General features: G+C 48.6%; 1 protein-coding gene across 1 annotated transcript in view; it reads left to right on the plus strand.

Moving 5' to 3' along the window:
* Nucleotides 1-5,141, plus strand: part of LOC144119141 (uncharacterized) — a 38,873-nt gene extending 33,732 nt beyond the window's left edge. The window contains exon 5 of the mRNA XM_077651840.1: nucleotides 4,201-5,141. Coding sequence (XP_077507966.1) covers nucleotides 4,201-4,923 — 723 coding nt within the window. The 3' untranslated portion in view covers nucleotides 4,924-5,141. The remainder of the gene's footprint in view (nucleotides 1-4,200) is intronic.
* Nucleotides 5,142-14,671: the final 9,530 nt, after the last annotated feature.

Raw genomic sequence — 14,671 nt, forward strand, 5'->3', positions numbered from 1 at the left:
GGGACCTGATGCCGCATAGGCGAAACTTGTTCTCGATGGTCTGGAACCAGAGTTCCGAGTCCGAGGGCCAGAATTCGAGCAGCTGGAGCTCGGAGACGTGCTCATGCGGGGCGGCGGCGGGGCGGGGGCGACACAAGCGATGAGACCGAGGAGGAAGCTGTTGCCATTGCTTACAGGATCTTTGGCAGGCGTCGAAGGCAACCGTGATCTCGAGCTCCGTGCAGTGGTCGGCGTAGGCTGACACAGGCTAAGGCCGGAAACAGGCCGGTGTTGCGAGGTACAGGCTGCGGACTCGGTGAAGGTTAGGAACTGGGTCTTTGTTTAGAGATTTTGACCCAAAAGAAGAAAAGAGGGCTCCAGGTCCTTGGAAGATACAGAGTGGTTCCTCGAACAGCTGCTCTCTTCCGCTGCTGGAGGAAGACTCTACTTGTCCGCAGACGGTCGCGTTTTGGAACGGCGTCGTCACGTGACCAAGCTGCGGGTTCTATGAAGGCAGCGTCCTTGGTGGTCGAATCCAGAACAACCAGAGTACCGACGCGAGAGGAGTGGTGAGCAGCCGAGCTTCGAAACCCTCATAAACATGGCAAGTCCGAGAGGGGTGCGTCTTCGGCCGGACATGAGCCCCGTGCCTGCGACGAGGCCGGCACCCTGCGGCGCCGAGGGTAGGCCGGAGCGTTCGCGGCATCAATAGTTTCCGAAGCTCGCGGGCCCACAGGCCAGCAGTGTCTTGCAACGCAACACCGGGCAGCTTGTAGTCTGGAGTCACCAGTTTGCGGAAAGCAAATCCCAGACACAAGCCGAAGGTGCCTGGGGTCCACAAATTTATTAAGAGGACTCGTTCACAGCCAGGAGGGAGCGGAGCTGCAGGCAAGCCGAGAAGGCACAGCGCCGACATCCGATCATGTAGCCGTCGAATTCTGATCAGCGTGCGCCCACCGGGTGTGCTGGGGTATGTGGTTTTCTTATGGAGCCGGGAACAACGCTGCACACTACAAGCAAAATGTATTTAGTGTCCCGTGTCGATTTGAAAATAGTTCGCCGCCCGAAAAAACACTCAACAAGGCACAGGCAGTAGCTGGCAGGGGCCTTCAGGCCGGCACCTACCGAAACTTAGCAAGATGCCATGCACTTTGGTAAGAAAATTAGGATAGGTTATGGCCACAATGCGTAGACGTCTCGAACCTCTACCACGCAGTCTGGGAATGTGCAGCAAACTCAGACTCTGAGGAAAACAGGAGGAGCCTGTAGTAGTGGGAGGCGGTACTGGCCAGCTGGGAGCTTCAGCCCAGCTTCAGCTGGTGAAGAGAGCCTGGCGGGCAGCAACCACCCTTGGACTCCTGGAATTAAAAGAACCACACTCTTAAGCAGAGGATATTAATAAAATGTATTTCTGTCTTTCTCTCTCAAGGATATGGGTACATATATATGACATGATGCGCTTATGGTTTCTGGGATTTAACGTCCCAAAGCGACTCGGGCTATGAGGGACGTGTGCGCTTATGATTTGCGGAATGCGAGGAGAAAAACAGAATAGAAGCTACATTCCTAAGTGTAATCAGCTTTTTGTTACTTCATTTAACCCGTGTCTCACTCGGCATGACACACTGTTTCAGAGTATCTGTAGGAAAGATTAAGAATATAATAACAGATTTATGACAAAGACGTATAAAAGAATACGTTCATGACGAAGACGTTAACAGAATGCTCGAGGAGTGGTTATTCTGATGACGCGAATTTGCTCATAGAAATTGTAGCCAAGATACTCACTGCATTGCGAAAGAGTGGGCACTGCCCGTAGCAACTATACATCGAAGACTTTTGCGTTTTTTTCGCAGCATTAGAAATGTTTTACTTTGTGGTACTGTCCACCATTGTGCAGTCGGTTGCAAAAAAAAAAGCTTGTATCCCTGTTACGAGTGGCTCGTGAGGGGCTTACGAGTATGAGTGGCTTGAGCGAGTGATGAGCCCACCAGCAGTAGTATCCCGTTGCGGTACTTTTACAAGCTGGTGCAACGTACGTTGCATTAGGAAGGAGCGAGAAAAGAGATAGCAGTGTGAGAGTTCGACGATGGTTATGTCTTATGAGCGTTCCTAGCGTAAAAAAGAAAAAAAGAATATGGAATGGCGGCGAGGAGAATAATGAAGATACAAGCGTTGACTTACACTATACTTTATTTCACTGAACTTGCTTTTTAATCAAAAGATTGAACGGACTAACAAAATTACTCGTACACACTTAAAAAATCATGTTGGAGCCAAATAAAGTATGAGGAAAGATAGGGTTTGTGTCCTTAGTTCCTCTACTCCCTCGGGTGTCCGTATTCGCCCTATAAAGTTCAAAAAGCAGGCCGAAATGTCCGGCACATTGGTAATGTTTTTTGTTCTCGATAATATTCACCAGAACACGAAAGCAGTTTGGACGCCGCCATTTTGAAAGCTCTGTGGCGCCATCTGGAGTAGACACAACTTCCGGGCGGCCACACGAGGCAACACGACACGGGGAGCATGCAGGAACAGCAGCCGAACAGCACTCAGTAAACGCTGCATGACAATTAAAAACATGGTTTGCAGTGATCGAGTTCATTATCCTGTGACAGTCAGCCAAACCATGGTGGCCACTGGAGATAGCTTCTGCAGGCCCCTTGTCCATCTCCGGGGCAAATGCCTCCTTCCAGTGGAAGGAGTTCGCAAGCGATATTCACAAACCGCGTCTTGTTAGAAGGCCACGAAACTCCGCGAAACGACGAGGCAGCTTTAGAATTGCAGCGAGAATTTTTAAAAGCAGCATGCTTGCCCTTTGTTCGATATTGCGGGAATACCAGCACAGACAGCAGGTGTGATATGACTTTTTCGAGCTACTATCTCGGGCCCTTCGTGACTGGCACTTGTTGCGAGCCACGAATTACGAACGTTCGCAGCCGCGATGTTACGTATCTAGGGTTTTCTATAATTCGGGGAACCCTGACAAAGTGCTACTTACATATATAATTCGAAGTACAAACGCAAGCGAGGCAGTTCTAACGACCAAAATGGGCTCGTGGCTGATCGTCTCACTCGAATTCATTGGCTTTTACCGCTCATACTGCGAGCCATCGCGTTGTTCAACGACCACATATACGTAGGTAGATGCTGATAATGTGTAAACACAGAAATCCAACGCTGTGGCTGCGGGCTGCATACGCTCATCTTGTGTAGCCTAGCAGCAGCATTTGCGCAGGGTGTAACTCGGTCGGTGTTGTGGTTACTACTGAGGATATAGTCATCAGCCGCCATGGGTTCGAGTTAAGCACGAGCCTATGTCCCCGACCAGCCGTCACCATACGTAGAGTGCGGTACCGCTGCGGCGCACGCAGCATCCGACGGAAGGAGAGCGGCAGAGCTGCTTGCAGCAAGGAAACAGTATTCCCAGCCCACAAAGATGTTCACGCTTCGCTCAGCGAAACACAGAGTCACCCCATCGCGAATACCCTGAACATACCTGCACATTCCCATAACACGGTCACTGATTGCTAAATGTATTGCGACGGCCGCGCATTGAAGTCGACGGTTTAAACGCAGTACTTGCTCGTGCTTTCGTACTAGCCTCATAATTCGTTCGTGACGCAGGTCGGCATTTTTTTCGCTTGATGGGAAACAATGCAGGCTGAACACTCCGCAGCAGCAGAGCTCTCGACACACGTTGTGAAAATTGAACGCAGCGTTTTACAACCTAGCTGCTTCTTTTCGTCTGGCGTAGAGGCACTTCGTAGCTTTTGGCAGCCCGGTGGAATATGGCGCCTGATACCCGGATTGGAGATTACGCGCCAACCGGTCCAGGTGCGAGAGTATCCTATTCTGGTCTATACCCTTCATGAACGTTGACAAAAAAGAACGAGTGCGAACTCGGCATGAGAAAAAATGATGATAATGGCTGTAAACAGGGTAAAGATTAATATAGAGCAAGTGTTAACTTGTGAGATTTTTCAAAATGCCGTTTAGCGGTTTCCCCTTCTAGTTCACTTCTTGTATTCATAAGTGAACCTTCCACTTTCACAAAAGCGGCATGTAATGCATAGCCAGACTTTTGAATTTAAAGTAAACATGAAAGGGGTCGCCTCCGTCGAATGCCGACACAAACAGCAGAAATCCAATCAAACGAAATATTGCTTTCTGGAAAAATACCATGTCGAGCATTTCGGCCTCTCTAATCGCCTACCGCAGATGCTAAAGTACCAAGACATACAGCTCGTGGCCGACAAGGACATCTTCTACGGTCGCAAGGACATGGTCGTGATCATCTTCCAGATCTGCATCATGCCGGGCATCATCTTTCTCACGGACGCTGTGGGCCGACGTTTCCTGGTGTTCGCCTCTTCGCTGCTGCTCACCGGAATCCTGCTGGTCAGCGCCTATCTGGTCTGGCGCACCACGGTCGCCGATACGCTGGCTGAGAACGCCATCTACGAGCGTGCAGTCATGTGCGCCGCGCTCTGCTCCGTGGTTGCCTACTCCCTCGGCCTGGGCCCCGTCGGGTACCTCGTGTGCACAGAGATCCTGCCACCCCGACGCCATGGTCTCCTGGCTGGGCTCACGTACGCTGTGGGCCACACACTGTTCTTCGCCTTCCGCTGGTCCCTGCGCGCGAGCTCCAGTCAAGTGCTCTACTTTGTGTTGGCCGGCGTCTCGACGGGCCTCTCTCTGGCGGTGCTCGTGCGTCTGCTCCCCGAGACGAAGCTTATGGCGCTGGACAGGATTCCGAGCTTGTTCAGCGACGACCCGAGGGTGCGCGCCGGCGCAGCTCATGAGCACCGGACGACTGGAGGCACGCACGAACTGGCGCATGCTAAGGCGGCACGCCAATTCCCGCTCAATGACTTCGCGGACACCTACGCGCCGGCGATAGCCAAGGAGGAAAGCCAGACCGGGTCGTCGCTGCGCGACTGAGTCTAGGGGTTTGGTGTGAGCGCTGCGAGATTTGTGTGCATGTGCCTGCGGTGACTTTGGTGACATACCGGCTTTCATCTGCCACTAACCGTCTCAGCACTCGGGAAAATATTGTATTTAAATATTGGATAATATAAACACTGTATAATAAGTTGGAGCCACAGACATATAGGGGCTTATATTACGTAGTTTTGGGGCACGGACTACATTAACGTGAGGAGAGGATCAGTGGATATTTTTGTATAAGAAGTGTTATTCCAGCAAAGTATTATTTTTCGTTGTTTGCTTTAGTGAAAAACTTCATAACATATATTTAACAGGCGCCGCCATTTACGGTAATAAAACTGCCTTGCGTTGGATCGATGTGAAAGCTGTAAAGATTGAACTGCATGGGCTGTTCGGATTCAGTGAATATTAGAGGAATTCAAAACAATGATCTTGCTGACTTATCTTGCGTTGTTTGCGAAAAAGAGGCAGGATCGATGAGAGGACACCCTCTCTCCCAATATTTTCCGAATGCCACTTTTTGCTCACCAGGCGCCAGATGCTTTTGTACCATAGAGGCACTTAATGCTTTGTTCTATCATTACAAAGGAACATTTTTTCCTCCACAGTTTATTCGTTTTGCGCACTCTGGTCAGTATTTTGTTCTTTAACTTTGTTGGCATTACTGTCGAACCTGGCATAAGTAGCAAATTGTACAACTTGTTCTACTTGTTGCGCGATTCCCGCATTCCCTTTAATAAAACTCTTGTTCGCGTGGTGTGCCGCTTCATCTTCTGACGTATCAGCTTCAGGTTCTCGGAGGAGCGCACCCTCTTTACCGAACAGGTCAAACCTCTGGCCCCTTTTCTTCAGTTCATACACAGCAGTGACGAAACTTGTACTAGCAGGGGCTGACCCCTTCATGTAGGAGAGACCTGCAGTGTGACGAGGGCTACATCCTCGATAGCGTCTAGTGTAGATTAAACGCAGCCTCTCAAGGAACCCAGGGACCTCATTCGTCTCGTACGTAGGCTGACCTCGAAAGTACCTCGGGCTGTTCCTTTTCGTGCGTTGTATTTGTCGCGTACCGTACGGACGGGAGAGTGCTAGTGTTTGCGAGAAAAAATTATAAGAAAGCATTTTTAGAGTTTTGTACTTCGTTTTATTTCTTATCAAAGGCAGCAGGCACAAACTGAATGCTGAAATTTCGATTCCTCGGCGCAACACGCATAATGCACCGCTCAATAGCCGGTTGTGCTTGAAGCCAGCAAGTGACGTAGGCTTTTTTCGTGGTTTCGTTCTCTGGAAAGTTTTGGTGGGCGCCTAAAATTGAGAACAGGCAGGTACTATTACGTCCGGAACTGCAAGGGTCGGCGAAATACAAAATGATCCAGGCTAGTCACCCCAAGGCAGTCAGCTTGTCATATAGCGCACACGGACTATACTCCCTATTCTTACAGGGTGGCCTTTACTAGGTCAGGTAGCAGAATTTTTGTCGGCAAGAATCATGGTATGTATCTTGCTGGCCACATATTACTACAGCATCGAAGGCAGGTGTGTGTTCCGCTTGGAAATAAGTACGCAGAGAAAGGCTGAACGCACTAGAAATAAGGGATCATGGAACAGTTTTGTTCTAAGCAAACTGCTGGGAACGGTCTTCTTAAAAGGGTTGGGGCATAAAATTTTGATTCTGTAATAAGCTTGTTGTGGGCTTCCTGCGTATGTAAGGTAATCCACGCGAAGTATTGGATGCAACAAGCAATATTTTAATTGAGCTCCAGAGAGTCCCTAAAGGCTCTTTCTCACGATGGAGGCCCATCGCTAGCGCTATAGGTGGTGACGTAGAGCCCTGGGAACGATATCAATGAGTAGTAGTGACATCACAGCACAGTAACGTGACGTACTGCTATGAACGGCGACGCGCGGCATCGGCGAGGCGGTGTGTCCGCTGCTCAGCGGTCGGTGTGCTCATCGGCATATATGCCGTTGCTAACGCACCAACCAGCACCATATATCGGCGGCTGATTGAAATCTTCACGTCGATGAGACGATAACTCTCTTGTTTGCACCTTCTCCGTAATACGAATAAGCGAAACGAGCGACTACATTTCGTATGTTCACCTTTCGGCTCACCTCCAGTACGAATAGGCCTAGCCAGTCCGCCGGGTTCGTATGTGCGATGTCGGCGATTGTGGAGAGCGAGTTCAATAGTTTTAGCGCGTACAAATGGTCATCGAGCGTTTTGGGAATAGTGACCTGAAATCGAGGATTGTTTACATCTTAGAACGCAAATACATCAAGCGAGAAGCGCCGCAGCTAGGCGGTGTGACCCAGTCTTTCGTTCAAGGCTGCAGGCGCCCGCGGCGGCAGCTAGAGTCGTCGGTGTCGCTTGAGGGCAACAAATTAAGCCATTTCATTGATCTCAAATGGGCGGCGAACATACCTTTAGATAAACCAATTGAAATTCAAGTAGTGGGCGCATCGGAAAAAGCAAAAAAGCAGTTACAACGAGCCAGAAACGCCGGTCCTACGCGTTGTCAACAACCTGGCTATATGAAGCGTTCCCTAGGCCGGCGCTCGCATTCTTCGGCAATTCTTGCAACGTTATTGCACTGCGGAAACAAGTAAACGCACAACCGGCTCGAAAGAGAAGATGTTGCTTAAAATAAGTGGAACGCGTCTTGAAATTTATGCCGAACTAGCGCGCAATTGCTGCCTGTATACAGATGCAGATATGTAAACAAAAGTAGCGCCGAGATGCAGTCGTCGTCATGGGCGCATTCCAGGAGGAGTTACGTACCCGTGTGGTTATTGCTGAACCCTGTACAATGGCCTGAAAGCATTCATTTAGCGAATACATGGACTGTTTGCTAAACTAACAGCAGATATCGTAATCAGCAGCCACGGGACCCTGAGTATGCAGTCTCCCATTGCGGCTGCTCGGGTGGTGCGAAGTGAAGACGGAGAGGGGCATTGGTCGGTTGGAAAAGTGGGGCATCGTGTCGCTGTAATGTGGCCAGGGTCAGCTACGGGCCACCAACACAGACGTCCACCGAGCGTCGGCGTTGGCGTGGCAAAGCGAAATACAGCGCAGAAACCGCGTTGGCATACGCGGTATATGGCGACTGAGATTGGCCGAAGCGAGCCGCTTGGGTTGAGGGCTGTTTCGTTCCTCGCTCGCTTGGCTTTTCTCAGCATATCGCATTACCGACCAAGTTTGCCGGCACATGATTTCGAAAGGCGTTGCTATGCACAGCATGCGTACGCGAGCAGACGACGCAGCACTTCGTGTGTCACTACTTTTGGACCCCACGTGAGCGAGGTTGCTACTCATCCCTGATCGCGACGTCGCAGCACACACCGGCGCCCAGAAACCGAAACCAAAATCACTCAGTGTAAATAATGCAGTAATATTATTTACCATACATATATGAATGGCGCAACGTGTATAACACGTCTTAGGGCAGTACGCAACGTTTGAAACAAAGAATATGCCAACCAAAAATTTGGTGTCTCCACCCCTTTAATAAAATGGAGACAAAAGCAATAAGGTACTAATTATCGAGAAATTAGTAATAACTTTATGCGCGAAACAAGACTGAAATGAATAGCGCAGCGGTGCCAGTGGGATTCGAACCCATCATCACTTGATGTCCTATATACGGTGCTTCGCCAACTGAGGTATGGAGGCTGTTCAACCTTCTTTCTGCCTTTGGGGCCATTTATGTCGCGCGTGACCTAACCATGAGAGAGTTTATCAGCGCGATCCTCTTCGATCACGGTGGACATAGAGCGTTCTGTGCTACCGCAAGGGCCTCGAGGAACGTGAGCGAACGGTGAGGGCTCCATCTGAGCGAGAACCCTCTTATACTCTGCAGTAGCATGCCAGGTAGACACCCAGGCAGACCTCTCCTGTTTCATTAAAGTCCCTCCTCCTTCTCCTCGTCCTCTTATACTACCTATGACAGCAGCACTGCCAGAGCCGAGGCCCTCCTTAGGTACTGAGCTGACAAAGGTAGCGAAATAAGGGGCTCGTTATGACGTATGAAGGCTGCCAGTAGGCGCGCTTACCAAGGAAAGCATAGGGGAACTGTTTGTTTTTTGGTTTTGGCCTTTAGTTTGAAATTATTAGCGCAATAATGTTGTCCCTGAAAGATAATTGATTACAATGAAAAAAGAAAAAAGTGGAAGAGTTTTCACGCAGTTAAACGAATAGAAATACGAAAGCACGTATTTAGCTTGGTTGGCTCATGGTATTGCTTTGCTAAGTCGTCTGAACGTCTGGCGACGATATTAGCTCGACAGTAGTAATGATTGATGAAGGCAGCGAGTGCGATGCACAGCGCGAGAGTGTGCATATTATTTCGATAGTAGTACGAATTGAGGCTGACGATGTAAAATACACAGCGCGGGAGTGTGTTGCAGTTTAACACGAGGCGTGATCGGCGGTGATTTTAGCATAGTGCTATCCTGCAGTGGCCAGAGAAGCGGATATGTTCGCGCCACCGCGGATTCTAGTCCGAGTAGTGGCAATATTTATTTCATTTACATATGGCTTGGAACGGTCCCCTTCACCGTCGTGCTTTACACAAACTCGATGAGCTTGGTAAACCTCGTGAAGTCGTGGTTTCGCACCAAAACCATGTGCTGCCAGCGGTATACGAACCGCGACCTCCGTACTTCTCGTAGGGTGCTCTACCAACTGACCTATGGCGGCGGCTGTCGAACCTTGTGCTTTCGGGCGCATTTATGTTGCGTGTAACGTAACCTTGAGAGTGCTCCCCAGCATCCTCCCCGTCCATTGCGGCGGACATAGAACTTCCTGTTTTACCGCATATTCAATGCGGAACATCAGTGAATGGCGAGAGCGGCATGTGTGCGAGAACCCTTATGTTACCTTTGACATCAAGACTTCTCTAGACACCGGCGCCGTCGTCTTTACATCCTCGAGCAGCGGCTTCCATAGATGCTGTACGCGAAGCAGTGCAGCAGGCGCTTGGAATTTCGACACCGGTGGCGGTAGCATAAAAACCGCAGGCTATGTATGATGGATGGTGCCGTGCTACGTAGCTTGGGCCCTCGCCAAGACCCATCAAGTAGCCGTCGATATGAACTTGCTGCGCTAGAGCGCCGCCAGTTTTTCATCCGCCCGACTCGCAAACCACCTTCAAGTACTCGGAAACGTGACGTCTAGAGAACTGCTCACTACTGCCGGTCAACTTTCACTGTTTCGAATCCTGCCATATCCTTAGATAATTCCCATACTATCGCATTGGTCTTCGGGGCTTCTCCTTCAAAGCACAGGTACCAGGACCAGGAGGACGACCGTGGTAAAAAGGAGACTATACTTGCGGTGGACAGAGTACCTAACCAGCCATGATTCGCGCTCTTAATCGCCGTCAGCAATATGTTTGTTGTTTCGAGGCCGCAGCTTGTCTGGAGCCGACCACCGGTCTCCAACACCATGCACGCAGAGAAAACTAGAAAACGCAACCTTTAGAGGAGAGACTGCTCTACAGAAAAAAGTGGAGGATCCTCCATTGCCGACGACGCAAAGCCACGGCCCGCGCTGACGCGAATAAGAGTTAGACGACAAACCGACCCAACTTCAAAACGACGTCACCGCGTTGCAGCCGCTCTTGTAGTACTCGACGAAGCCGTTACCCTAAACCGAGACCGACGTACAGCTTGAGGGCACCTCTGACCACCAAGCAGCTATATGCGGCCGTAAAGCTACTGCAACAGATGACACGGGAGCAAACTATGCCGTGACAAGTGGGCCCTTGGCCACGCAGCCCAAGAAAGAGAAGACCCCTTCGGACGGCCCGCAGATATGCCCAGCTTGAGGCAGCGGCATCACAGCGTGAGTACGGCGTGTTGCAAGAGTGACATTCAACGGACACAAATACCCTGCAGGTGTCTTCGAGCTACAACAGCGCTGCCGTGGCGTGATTTTAGGCATAACTTTCTTTATACAACATTGAGCGAGCATCGATATAAAGTCCAAGTCTATCGCGTTGTCTACTGACGAATCTCTACGGTCGAGCTCGACGATGCGACGCTGTGCTGCGCTCAGTGGACTTGATGAAGAAGTTGGCGTCTCTTCTTCAAGCATCCTGGTCACCGTATCCCCTCTGCTGCCATAAACAATGGTTATCTCGCCGAATGGAGCGTGTAGCTGCAAAGAGGCATCTGAAAATTCTGCAAAGGACAAGGCTCCGTGTGCCAGCACCTAAATAAAGGCATGATCGTAACCTTGTTGGAAGAAATGACTTAGTTGAACAATAAATTCGTCATTTCAGACTCGTTTTCAACGATCAAACTGACTCAAACTCCGGAGCCACATTTGCCATGAACTTGGCCTTGCCCAAGCACAGACTTCTGCAGAACGTCCGTCGAAGTTGGATGTTGTCGTAGTCTTCGAATCGCACATTGACACTCGTCGGAAAAGACTTCGGGCAGTGTTAAAAATAAGATAAAAATATTTTTTTTTTTCTGAGAAGTGAAAGTGCAATTGTCTGGCAGATGGGCGAAAAGGCAGTGAAATTCTTCACAAAGCGCTGTCATCTTTCCCTCCCAATAATGTTGAAATTTGCTCAAGATGGATACCAAAGCAATCAATAGAGTACTATCAATAGAGTACACAAAGCCAGTTGATCCAACGCCGTCAGCATGCCACTTCAAGTACACATAATGCTAGCATAAAGCACTATGAATAAAAGGCAAAAATATATGCGCAAGAGTAACTATATCATTATTATAAAACTGTGATAAACTTTATATTGTCAGACATGGGCCAGACATAAAACTGTTCACGAATATTTCTGTTATAGATAATTGCGGTGTCTTCTCGAGCTAACCAGGTTAGTTGTGTTGTGCTTAGCATTATGCATGACTGATCTCATCGTTTCGTCGTCACTATGTCCGCAGCATTGAAGTTTGTATTACTTATGGAAATTTTGCACCATTGCCAAGTGTCGCTTTGTATTTTATATGAGGAGGGGAGGACTCTTTCAGGCGTTTCTAGACGCCTTTAGCTTGCTCTCTCCCGATTTGCAGTTTGTGTACTGTCAAAACGAAAACATTAAATCAAGTAAAATTTGCAACGACTGTAAATAAAAACATTTGGTCTTAACACCTATTGTAGACGTATTTTTTTTCTAGTACTCGTCTGACATACTGATGCTTGTTTAAGGTATTCTTTGGGCATCGTAACTTGTTCGCAGTTTTTCTTTGCTACTTTTATTTCGAAAATCATTAGTAGCGTTTCTCAAGAAATTTCTTCAAGAAGGTTGCATGGTTGATTTTTATTTATTTATGGATTGTGAAGGCAAGTTTTGCATGCAAGATACTGCGAATACTTAGAAGCAAATGATTCCTAAAAAATGGTGCTATATGGCAAAGCCAGGACGTTCCTTCTATAAGACTGAATGCTCTTTTCTGTAGCCTACAGAGTCAGTTAAATTTTTGTAGTAGTCCCCAATACAAGCAAACAGTATTGAATATGTGATTGTACTAATGAGTAGTCACTCTCCTTTTTTAGTCAAATCGGAAATAATCGCCTATATTACAAATTATACCAATAGAACGCGATATTTTATCCCCGACATGCTTAGTATGAATAGACCAATCAATGCTTTTAAAGCGGAAAGCTGGGCTAGTTTGTGATCTTTAGATTCAGGGCACGTGGTAACTAGCGCTAAAGACAGGGACCATTTGCCATGCTAGTTGCCATGCGCCCTGAATCTAACGATCACCAACTAGCCGAGCCTTCTGCTTTAAATGCCTTACTTTCTAGTACACTGGGCCCTGTCCTTCCCCGTTCTTTATGTATGAACCTTCCCGCCACTTTGATCAATCCAATCGCTGTGACAACGGGCCGTGCTAAGATGTTCAGTTTTTCTCTGAATACTGTTATCGTTCTGCTCGAAATCCAAGCGTTGTTCTCTCCGTGCCTTCCTTCGCTACGCCATCCCAAGAGGATAACCAAAGTTGGCCGTTAGGAGATTAGGAGGCATGTGCCTCACCTGCAGATGGGCCTGCGTGCCCTTGCCGCGAGCAGAAGTGCGAACCCGGAATGCTGTGATGCTGTGTTCAGTACTGTGTTCAGGAGCAGACAAGGTGTGCGAATGACTGATTTCCTGGCAGTCCTGCCTACCGAGGCAGTGCATCTGGAAGAAAACAAGTGAAAAGAAGAACACTGTGCGCGGCAGTGTTACATGCTTAGCTGGGTTTGTCCTGCCACAGGAGGTTGATCATGTACAAAGTCACGGGCCAAAGTTTTGCACGGAGCCTAAAAAGACGCCAATGGGACTTGTCTCAATGGCGAAAAATATTGCTAACTCGGCTCTTGAGGAGAAAAGTCGTTGCATGTCTGTAGGCATGCACTGTCTCCTAAGGAAGGATTACCCTTCTGAGAAGGCTAAGCTCAGTGCGAAAGCAAGTGTTGACTACTTAAAATTTAATGATCTCACCTTGCTTGTTGCTGACAAGAAAGGTGGGTTTGTAGTGATGCCAAGACACTTCTTCCTGGGCAAAGCACGTGAAGCTATAGAGAAAATTTTGTGAAAAAGCGTTTAGCTGGTGCAAGGATTTAAAAGCATGCGATTTCCCTTTGCAAAGACCTGAATTTGGCTAGTCTCGCCTACTGATCCGGAGTACCCCGGTTGGAGCCCGACCGCGGCGGCAGCGTTTCGAAGGAGGCGAAACGCTAAGCCACCCGTGTGTTGTGCGATGTCAGTGCATGTTAAAGATACCCAGGTGGTCGAAATTGTTCCGGAGCCCTCCACTACGGCACCTCTTTCTCCCTGTATTCTCTTAGTCCCGCCTTCATCCGTTCCCTTACGGCGCGGTTCAGGTGTCCGCCGAGACGTGAGACAGCTACTGCGGCATTTGCTTTCCCCAAAACCACATTTTCAATTTTTCATGAAAGGATTGAAGGTGCTGACAAGAATGGTTGGACAGTATTCTTGTCGGCTATAACACACAAGCCTGAAATCCCTATGCGTGCGATTGTCACCGAATCAGGCTCTTGGCCGTGTCTCCTTTCTCGGTTTACCCAAAAGCGGTTGAAGCTCCTTCCCAGTTAATGACCCGTTCAGAGTGACTACGTCCAAATATCTAATTGATTTTTTCTCGAAAGAAGGGCTGTCTTCTGGGGCTAACTTTGCCTTCTCGATTGACGTCGAAAATTTTACTCTACCCCTCAAAGCTAAATTTTAATTACAGTGAAAGAGGGCGTTGAATCTTTATGGACTGTGGGCTTTCATAACGATGCGGGTATTTCTTTGGTTAATTTTTAACGGTTTTACAGTTTTACCATTATAGCACATTTGTAAATTTTTATGGCGGGATGTACTCCAGCGCGAGGGTGTGTGCATCGGTTCCTGTGTCTACCCCTCGTTGAGTGAAATGTTTTTAGCCAGTTTGGACAGACGCACTGAAGCCTGCCTTGACAAGATTTTAAAGATTTTTTGATATGTCTGCGACTTCTTGGTAGTTGCAAAAGCTACTCAGGATGACAGAAAAGATGTTCTAGTCGAACGAACCCTGGAAGTATTTAAGTCGTATGCGTATGTTCTTAATTTCACCCATGAGACTTCTAAAGATGGCAGCCTACAGTTCCAGGACTTTCGGATTTTTCAGAGTGACGTACGCGTTGGCTATAGGTACCAGCCAAGGTCTACACAAGAAATTTTGAATTTCAATTCGGCCCAATCTAAATTAGTGATAGAAGGTATCGCCAAGACATGCCTCCATACTG

Source organism: Amblyomma americanum, chromosome 2 (genome assembly GCF_052857255.1).
Source record: "Amblyomma americanum isolate KBUSLIRL-KWMA chromosome 2, ASM5285725v1, whole genome shotgun sequence".
Taxonomy (NCBI): Eukaryota; Metazoa; Arthropoda; class Arachnida; order Ixodida; family Ixodidae; genus Amblyomma; species Amblyomma americanum.